At 45.6% G+C, this 10,365-nt stretch overlaps 1 protein-coding gene across 1 annotated transcript; it reads left to right on the top strand.

The window, feature by feature from the left end:
- The first annotated feature begins 898 nt into the window (after positions 1-898).
- LOC124683442 (protein DETOXIFICATION 19-like) lies at positions 899-7,157 on the top strand. Its single transcript, XM_047217951.1, has 7 exons — positions 899-1,165; positions 5,275-5,819; positions 5,902-5,988; positions 6,103-6,159; positions 6,289-6,527; positions 6,696-6,814; positions 6,893-7,157. The coding sequence occupies exons 1-7, from the start codon at positions 899-901 to the stop codon at positions 7,019-7,021; spliced, it is 1,443 nt and encodes a 480-aa protein (XP_047073907.1). The 3' UTR covers positions 7,022-7,157.
- Positions 7,158-10,365: the final 3,208 nt, after the last annotated feature.

Raw genomic sequence — 10,365 nt, 5'->3', positions numbered from 1 at the left:
ATGTTTTGTTGATCAAATTTATGATTAAATATTTTTTACTTAAACTACCCATCAGCTTAATAAATAGGTAAAGAGGGAATAGAATGAGATTCAATCAACAAAAAAAGAAGGCCAGTAGCGGCGGTGGATAAGGGCTAAAAGAGGATAGCACAAACCACGTACACACGAAAAGACGGCGTTGCAATTCCCGTAATAGTGATATCGCTCCGATATAACGAGGTACAACTACCAACAACTCAGTATTTGAATATTTGTATCCGAAGTAAATTCTCACATTTAGTACTTCCACCAACTACCAGATTATAACAACGTATTTTCTCCGTCCTCAAATAAGTGCATATTTGGACATGTTTTAAGTAAAATATTATTATTATTGACTAATTCTCAAAAAAATAGCACCATTTAATTATGACATTGAATTAATATTGGCAGATGTATCTTGACATGTGTTTAATAATATAGTAATTTTCCCACAAACAAATGTTATATATGTTGCAAACAAATGTAGTTTCATGTTATATATGTTGCTATTTTATGTAAAAATTTAGTAAAATTTTGAAATATTTGCTTCTAAAAATGGAAATGGTAATCTTGTTTGTGGATGGAGGGGTACACGTACGAACGCATGAACCACCGAGTATTTCAGTATTTATACCCCAAGTAATGTTTCGCATTTAGTATTTCCACCAACTCTGCACCCCACGCCGGCCACGCACACTCATAGAAAACGTGGTCGACCATTAGCTTCCCACGCTACCTGCTATACTACATAAATTCCAGATCACAGTCGCTGATCGCCACGAATGACCTTCTCGGTAGCCAGACGCCACGAAAACCCAATTAGGCCATTAGCTCCTCCTTCCTGTAGCTATCATCTGGCCAGCCGATCGACATCGGCATGTCTTCGGCTCCGCTGCTCGGCGCCGCCAAGCCCGACGGGGGCGAGGCGAGGGCGCGCTCGTCGGCGGCGTGGATACGCCGCGTGATCGACACAGAGGAGGCGTGGGCGCAGCTGCAGTTCGCGGTGCCGATGGTCCTGACCAACATGTTCTACTACACCATCCCGCTGGTGTCCGTGATGTTCTCCGGCCACCTCGGCGACGTCCAACTCGCCGGCGCCACGCTCGGCAATACCTGGGCCACCGTCACCGGCTACGCCTTCGTCGTACGTACTACTCGTGCTTCTACATACTCTTTGCCAGATTTGTGGTTGTTTGGATAATAGAGATTAAAGACCAGCTATAGAAAACGAGTTTTGATAGTAGGATTTTTAGAAAAACCGGTTTTACTTTCTTTTCCCTTAAGATACTAGATAGGTGTATGCAAAATCATATTTGGCTATAGCCTCTTTTTACGAAGGGAGATAAGCCCTTATACATACAACTACACCGGAATACAATGGAAACTAGAATCTACTGGTGTCCGGCGAGGGCACGTCCGGCTAGACGGCGGCACAGATCTCGTCATCCTCTTCCCTTGCACAATGCTTTTTTTTTGCAATTTTCGGTAAAATATAAGGCATGGGTTTAGAGTTGCTATGATTATCCGATATACCCCTTCATGCTTTTTTTTTGTGAAGAATACTCGAGATTTTATTACTCTACCACAGAATTACAATCAGCTAGCACTAAGTGTGATATAGTATCTGGAGTATGACCCAACAGTCAGTACTTCCTCCAATCCTACCCAAATTTGCTAAACTATGAGCAACCCTATTTTGATCTCGAGTAATCTTAACACGACTTGCTTCACGAAGACTCATCAACCGCTTAACTTCCTCAAAAAGATGACCATACACTGATTTGTTGCAGTTATCCTCTCTCACAGCCGACACCACCAATGCACAATCAGTTTGAATGATGATTGGTTCCTCTGACCACATATGAGCTAGAGCTAAACCCTCCATCACCGCACTTGCTTCCGCTTCAACTGGTTTAGAAAACAGTGCACGCAGATTTTAAGGGCAAAAACGCTGTGCGTGACTTCAACGACACGGGATGAATTAATGCAAGCGAGTAACGAAGGGGCATGGCACACTGGCCCACGCAGTTTGTTTACGGAATTTGCTGCAGCCCGGAGTAGGAGGGAGTTGCAGATTTTATGAGGGGCACGTTTGGAAAGAAATCTCGTGCTGCATCTTGCTCCTTAATTAATCGCCGAGGCAATATATTTACACCTTGTTTATAGGAACAGATGGAGTTGTACTATACACTTGCTAGTTTAGCAGCTCTAAAGGTAGGTGGAAAGTAGCATAAAACGTTTGCTTGCGCAGAAATTTTAGAAGAATGACAAAAAAAAAAATTGCACTGTTCATAGGGTTTGCGCGTATTCCTGTGTCATAATACAACATATATAATATAAAATATTATATTATTAGAAAGCTACGGTGTTCTAGTTTCTAGTGATATAATTTTTATGTTGGTTAAATTAACAATTTGGAAATACGTGCAAGCTCTATGAACTGGGATAGAGAGTACTTATTTTTTGGGAGAAAAAACGGTTCCACTAGAACCATTAACTAGTACTCTCCCTGTTTTTGAAATACTCTGCATTTTATAGGTCTAAAATTTGTTCTGAAATACTCTACATTCTAACTTTTAGTCAACAAGAATATGAAAAACCCGAAGTGTTCCTGTTTTATCTATTGGATGTCACTATTTCCAATGTAGGTTGAATTGGATGTTTACCCATTTAAGTACTACTAATAAATGCACTACTAATTTATCTGATTATTTTTACAACGTACATTAAAAGAGAAGGGGGGGAGTTGAAATTATAATGAAACAATTATTGGCCAGCATAATCTGGGCTCATCTTCAAGCGTACTTACACAAACCACAAAACACGCTAGTGCTACGATCCAGCCAGCCAGTTGGATCGTGTCCATAGATAAAGTATCTTCAGGTTTGGGGGTGGGTTCATTCTATCTTCTCCTCTCTCACCTCACTGCAGTAGCTGAGTGGTTCCTCCACGGCGCCGGGCCAAGCTGAGGCAGCTCCCGTTGGCGATGTCGGTCGGAGTTGGCTAAGAGGAGGCTTCGGATTAGTTTGTATAGGTAGGAGTAGAGTTCTTGGTGTTATGTTGGTAGTTTGGAGTAGGGCTTTGGGTTCTTCTGGTAAGATCCTATGCAGCTCGAGGTGTGGTTCCAATGTTTTTCTGCTCCGGTGGCTAAGCAGCTCGAGTTGTGGTTCCACTGTTTTTGTACTCCGGCAGCGGGGGAGTGGGCGGTGGTGCCTTCTACTTCGAGGATCTACGCAAGTAAGGCATGTTGTTGCTGCCACTCGGTCTGGGGTGTTGGGGTGCTGCTTCTTCCCCTGGCCGGCCGTGGAGGCGAGGGGGTGAGAAGGGAAGCTTGGTGACGTCGGGATTTGGAGGTGTGTGGTGAGGCTCTACCTTCTTGGTGCTCTGGCGCGGCCCTGGATGGGCGCCCATGGAGGTCGTTCTTCTGCTTCCAAGGTGGAAGTGGGTGGATGGTGCTCCGGTGGCAAATCTCCTCAATAAGCATCGACTCCGTCGTCCCCTACCTATTGTTGGTGTCGTCTCTCTACTCTCGGCCGACCGTGGTGGCTAGGGAGAGTGGGAGGCAGCTCTGACTCTTCAGGTGCTTGGCGATGGAGGTGGGAAGATGAAGCACAAGGTCCTGCTTGTGCTTCTGAAGATTGATTCTGTGGTGGAGCTTATCAACATAGGCCAAGATTTGGCAATGCTATTCATGTCCAAGGGAGGCCCTCTGCGCCTGGCTGCAAGTGTTTCTTGGGCTCCTTCTTCCTTAACTGGAAGATGTGGGAATAATTACCGCCATCACCACAAGTGGTTTCGTCCCCGGTGGTGACGGTGGTGCCAGTGCCTTGATTGCTTTTTTGGCGAATTTTCTGAGGGCTTGTTTGCAATGTATGACGGCAAGTTTATAATTTTATTTCTATGTCGGGTTCCTCTTGTATCTGTAACATCACCACTGAAGAAATAGATGCTTCAAGACCCTTTTGGGCTTTTCCCGTTTAAAACAAAAGAACGTATCTCCACTAATATAAAATAAAGCGAGAGAGGCATATACAAAACATCTTGTCAACACTCCCTTGTAATTCTCACTCAAATATAGGATCTATAGTTCTTCTACACATAGTTGCTACAGAGAGATGGGAAATTGGGTGGTATTAACTGTAATCCTCACCTAGGTACCGTCGGTTCGGCATTCACGTGCGCTTGTCGGGGTAAGCCTAACTATCAGGATATCCATCTTAGTGATTTGTTCAGTTCGAAGAGATAGAATAGAGGAAGGGAAGGTTGTCTTCCTTTAGCTAAAGGATCATCCCTTAGAAAATAAGATAAGCCAATTTTCTCCATTCTATGTATGCCTTCTTGAGTAACAAACTTTCCAACTGAATTTAATCAATTCTCATTAATTACAAGGGCTGACAAGAAGAGATAATGCATTCTATTGCTATTGTCTTCTCACATGTGAAGTGCTAAGAGAAGGTACCTTCCCTACCATTGTACATGCCCTAATCTAGCTACTTATCGCCAAAAAGAAGAGACTGCATATATGGAACATGGGGGCATGTGAACCAATTTTTTGAAAAGTTCCGTTTGTGATGTCAAAACATGTTTTAAAAATCAAAACACAAAATGATTTCCCAGATGATCTCAAAAATGTGCCCTGGACATGAGTTTCGTGAAAACCTTTTATTTTGTCTCGGTAAAAAAGTGAAATTTTGCAGGGCTATATAACAGTATATATGTGACGTATTTTGTCTTTTTTAGATTCTGAAATAAAAAAATGGTTTCTCCGCGAAAACTTTCTATGCACACATGGAACATGCATACGTATCCGGTTATTTTTATTTCAGAATTTTTTAACATTTGGAAAATACATTTCTAACATGGGTTCATATGCACCCAGATTCAAACCGGACTTTTCCCAAAAAGAAGGACAACATATCATTTTCAGATCCCAACAAGGCAATGGGTTAACCTATCAAATGTAGTTTGAGTACGTGCATGTACATGCACGGTCAGCGACCATAAATTACCGCAGTTTCCGTTAATGGTTAAAAGAAAATAGGAGTATATATCTACAGGCTACGGCTAAGTCAGACCTAATTTTGTTAATAAGAAAATCTATGAATGTCACTGAAAAACCTTGACAGATTAAGATTTAGTAATATTGAAACCCTCATACAGTGTAGAAGAAACCTGCATTGCACGTTTTAGGTTGCTTGGCCGCTGGATTCATGTATTGAATTGACGCATTTGCTATATTGAACCACGTTTCAGACTGGCATGAGTGGCGCCCTGGAGACGCTTTGCGGGCAGGCCTACGGTGCCCGGCTGTACCGCATGCTGGGCCTGTACCTCCAGTCGTCGCTCATCATCTCCGCGGTGGTGTCCGTGCTCATCTCCGTCGTGTGGGTGCTCACGGAGCCGCTGCTCCTGTTCCTTCATCAGGAACCCGAGGTGTCCCGTGCCGCTGCGGAGTTCATCCGGTACCAGATCCCCGGCCTGTTCGCCTACTCCTTCCTGCAGTGCATGCTGCGGTACCTGCAGACGCAGTCCGTCGTGCTGCCACTCGTCGTCTGCTCTGGGGTGCCGTTCGCCTTCCACGTCGTGCTGAACCACCTTCTGGTGAACGTGCTCGGCTTGGGCCTCGCCGGCTCGTCCGCCTCTATCTCCGTCTCCTTCTGGTTCTCCTGCCTGATGCTGCTCGGCTACGTGATGTGGTCCAAGAAGTTCGACGAGACGTGGAAGGGCTTCTCCGTTGACGCCTTCAGCTACGTGTTGCCGACGATCAGGCTCGCAGCGCCCTCCGCCGTCATGGTCTGGTATGTGTAGTACATTCACTACACACACATTTCGATTCCCCAATTCAATTGGTTTGGATATTGACATTCGTACTAACTGCAGCTTGGAGTACTGTGCATTGGAGCTCCTGGTGCTGCTTGCCGGCTTGCTGCCGAATTCCACAGTGAGCACGTCGTTGATCGCCATTTGGTACGCTACTTCTCTTGCCGCTCCGACTGATATGGAGCTTCTGAGACATTGCTCAGTCATCTACTCCATGACATGAATCGACTTCATGCATGTTAAATTTCCAAATTAATGCAGCGTGAGCACGGAGGCCATTGCCTACATGATCACCTACGGGTTCAGTGCAGCTGTGAGGTACTGCCCCAATTTCAAACCCAGGCCGATCTGAAGTTCTTGCTTCCATCATTCCATGAATCCATGTGCGTGTGTATAATTATGGCGATTTACGTTGTTGTTGTTGCTGCTGCTTGCACCTTTTTGCAGCACGAGGGTATCGAATGAAATCGGTGCCGGGAACATAGACAGGGCGAAGAACGCGGTGGCGGTGACGTTGAAGCTGTCAGTGTTCCTCGCCCTCTCCTTCCTCCTAGTGCTGGGCTTCGGCCACAGCTTCTGGGCGAGCCTCTTCAGCGGGAGCGCGGTGATTGCGGCAGAGTTCGCGGCCATCACCCCTTTCATGATGATCTCCATCGTGCTCGACTCAGCCCAGGGCGTCTTGTCAGGTGACACAACGATCCGTTAGCTAGTTATATACACCAATTGCCGAGAATCTCTATCCTATCTTGCACGAATGATTATATTTCAATATCACGAACACAAAATCAGAGACTAGAATGCACTGCTGATGTTAAACAATCGAGCAAACAGATAAATGAATTGGCGTGTGGCAGGGGTGGCGAGGGGCTGCGGATGGCAGCACCTGGCGGCGATGACGAACCTGGTGGCGTTCTACATCATCGGCATGCCGCTGGCCATCCTCTTCGCCTTCAAACTCAACTTCAACACCAAGGTACGTAATGAATGAAGGAAACTCCCTCTGATCTGGAAAAATAGCTTGCTGACGTACAAATCTTGTCGATTTTTGCAGGGTTTATGGTCGGGTCTGCTCTGTGGGCTGACGTGCCAGACATGCACGCTGGTGGTGATCACCATCTGCACCAAATGGTCCAAGATCGTGGACGCGATGCAACAAGACAAGGTCAACTACGTCGCTTGATTTCTCTCCAAAGCAAGAACTATGTCGCTTGATCAATGGGCATAGACGCACGTGTTAGTTCATGATTGATGTAATTTAGGATCAGATGGTGGTCGGCGGTAGCATCATCCGTGTGGCTTGCACCTGAATAACGTTCGCCTCCAGCGGTTTGTGATGTTTTTTTCTGTATTTACCCACGCGTTTTGGTGAAGGCGAACCTAGGGATCACTCGGCTGTAGCTACAACCGGTTATGGTACAAAAAAAATCGTAATTGGTACAATTTTTGCCGAATGTAACATATTTTTCTGTGTGTGCAACATTTTTGAAAATATTACATCGTTTTGCAACATTTCTCTGCATTATATCTAACACTTTTTCATACATTAAAAGAACAAGCATATAACATTGGTATAATCTCTCTGTATCAAATATACCAAAATCATCGTATCAGTTTGCACGTACTTACACAACAAAAACAAGTAACACATCTATTTGATCCCGACACCATATGTAAAATTAAAAAAGTTCACCCAACCTTGACCTTCACAACAACAATGGAGGAACCGCAATGGACAGATTCGAGCTCGCCTCGACAAATCCCGCACGCCGGAGATCTATCAGAGGAAGATCTAGTGAATCCCCATACCCATATTCTCATAGCTCAGACCTTTGTCCATGGCGGCATAGGAGAGCTCGGCCATGGACGGCTCGGGACAAGCTCGCAGCGGACGGGACGCGATCTCGCAGTGGCAGTAGCGCGTGACGGTGGAGGAGCAGCCGAGTGAGAGGAGGAGCAGCGACTGCAGCATGCCTCGTGGGGGAAATCGTCAACGGTGGTGGGCGGTTGGTCGTGGCCGAGGCGTGCTCGCGGCGGTTGAGGAGCAGTCACGGTCGCGCTGAAAGAGCAGCGGCAAACATCGAGGGTGGTCGTATGCAGCGACCTAGCAAAACGAACAAGGGAGATAACCAGCTGTAGAAACAACCGGTTGATTAGAAGACTTTGCGCTAGGCAACAGCCGGCTAAGAGCAAGTTCAATTGTAGAGCCAACATTAGCTATAAGCCAAGTGTCATATCATCTATAATCATTTTAGAGCTAACATGTACAGTAGTGAGCTATAAAATTCATTCACTCCCACGTAGTGCCTAGGAGCACGTGCTAGAGTTGGTTCTTGCATACTATTAAACTTAAACTTGCTCCGAGCTCACTCCTCTTCCCTCATTCTCTCTTCTCCAACTAGACAACAATATATTATTTTAATTTTTATAGCCAGCTGACTATCCCATGTACGGATCAGCTGGATTAAGAACCGTTTGGATGCGATTTATTCGGCCGACGAGGGACGTCACCTCCGAGCTACACGAACTTCTTTCACATGTAAAAAAGGACGTTCTTTCCATGGTCTGAGTCAGCCGTGAGATACTTCGCTTTCACATGATTCATGCATGTGCTAGGCTAGTCCATGTTAGACAGCTACACCGTGGTGTGCGAACCTTCTTACCAGAGGGGGAGGACGATCCTTGTTCAGACAACATGCACGATTCTCAGTCACGCCATGATGTTGTTGGACATTCCTCCCAAGGTTCTTGAGTCGCTTCTCAAGATCAGTATGGCCTTCATGTGGAAATGCCAAAGAGAGGTCAAGGGAGGACACTGTTTGGTAGCGTGGGACAAGGTGGCCTCGCCTAAGCTGCTGGGCGGTTTGGGGATTCCAAATCTCAAACTCCTCAACCTGGCGCTTAGGTGCCGGTGGCCGTGGCTCCAGAAGGTAGATCCCTCCAAGGTTTGGGCAGACTTTAAAATCCAAATGCCCAACATGTGCTCCGCGATTGTTGATGATTCTACTTACTACGAGTTGGACAATGGAGATATGGTGGCTTGGAGGAGAGAAGGTGGAGGATATTGCTCCACATGTAATGATGTTGGTCTCCGAGCGGAGGGCCAATGCCCGTTCTGTCAAGGAAGGGCTGGCCGGTGGCTGGCTCCTTGATTGCGGTTCAGATTTGGGTGAGCGAGCTCTGCCTAAGTTCTTTTTGTTATGGCACGGACTAGCCGATGTCGTCCTCCACCCCGAGCGAGAGGATAAGCTAGTTTGGAGGTGGACTAGCGACGGCTGCTACTCTTCCAAGTCAGCGTACGAGGCTTTCTTTGGCGGGACTATCAGAACCCCAGTGGTGGATGAGATTTGGCGTTCTAGAGCGCCCTACAGTTGCAAGTTCTTCGCGTGGTTGGTGTCGAAGAACCGATGTTGGACAGCGGACAGATTACAACGCCGTGGTTTGCCGGCCCAAGCGGCTTGCACCATTTGCGATCAGGATCCGGAGACGCTGCAACACTTGCTCCTTGGGTGTGTCGTCGCGCGGGAGGTTTGGATGTGGGTCCTCCGGCAGTGGGACAAGAAAGAATGGCTTCTGCTGGCTGATTCGGATATTGTGGAGTGGTGGACGTCTAGGTTCTGCCCGTGGGCGCACCAGTGGGACCTGTGGACGGCCATCATCTTGATGTTCTGGTGCATATGGAGGCACTGAAATGACGTGGTCTTCAACGGGGTGGTACCATCCCAGGCTTGCATCAAGGAGAAGATCAAAGGGGAGTGCGACAGGTGGAAGCTCGCGAAGCTCTTTTGTAACTTTATTTTTATTTTTCCAGAACCTATAGTAACACCGTGGCAGTTAGGAGAGTAGGCTTGTGGTGAGGACCTGCCACCTCTTGTTGGCAGCTCTTCTTTGCCTCTTGGCACCCCTTCTATGTGATTGATACACCTTTCCATGGTGTATTCTCGAAAAAAAATATTAGACCGCTACAATCAAACTATGGGTGGACACCCTCATGTAACAAAATTCCTAATCTTGGCTTACTTGTCACTTTTATGTATAGTGGACCTTATTATTAAAGAAAAATCGGGCTATTGCTGTGACAATGTAGATTGTACACATTTTTTTTTGCATGTGTAGCATTTCTTATAAATGCATAACCATTTTGCAATATTTCTCTAAGAATCCATAAAAAATCATGAAGTATAATTAAAAAAACTTCTCAAACAATAGGACTATGCGCATGTATGATGCATGTAAAATGCATACATGAACTTTATAGTTTATTGTGTTAAAACTATTATTATTTTGCAATTTTATTATATTTATCGCTATTGATCGACTAATAGTTGCAAAAGTACCTAAGTTTTTGTTTTTACACTTTGTTGTGTAGGAAACACATAAATATGGAGGAAAAAACCGCTCATTATAGTGAAATTCGGAGTTTTCTGAAATTTGTCCTTGCAGAATAATTTTCCAAGATTCCCGCTAAAATCTCTGAAGATGGCATCCAATGAGAAAAGACAAAACATGAAAGTTGTTGGAAATTTC

Source organism: Lolium rigidum, chromosome 1, assembly GCF_022539505.1.
Source record: "Lolium rigidum isolate FL_2022 chromosome 1, APGP_CSIRO_Lrig_0.1, whole genome shotgun sequence".
Lineage (NCBI taxonomy): Eukaryota > Viridiplantae > Streptophyta > Magnoliopsida > Poales > Poaceae > Lolium > Lolium rigidum.
Note: the sequence above shows the minus strand (reverse complement) of the source record. Positions and strands in the feature narration are given on the sequence as shown.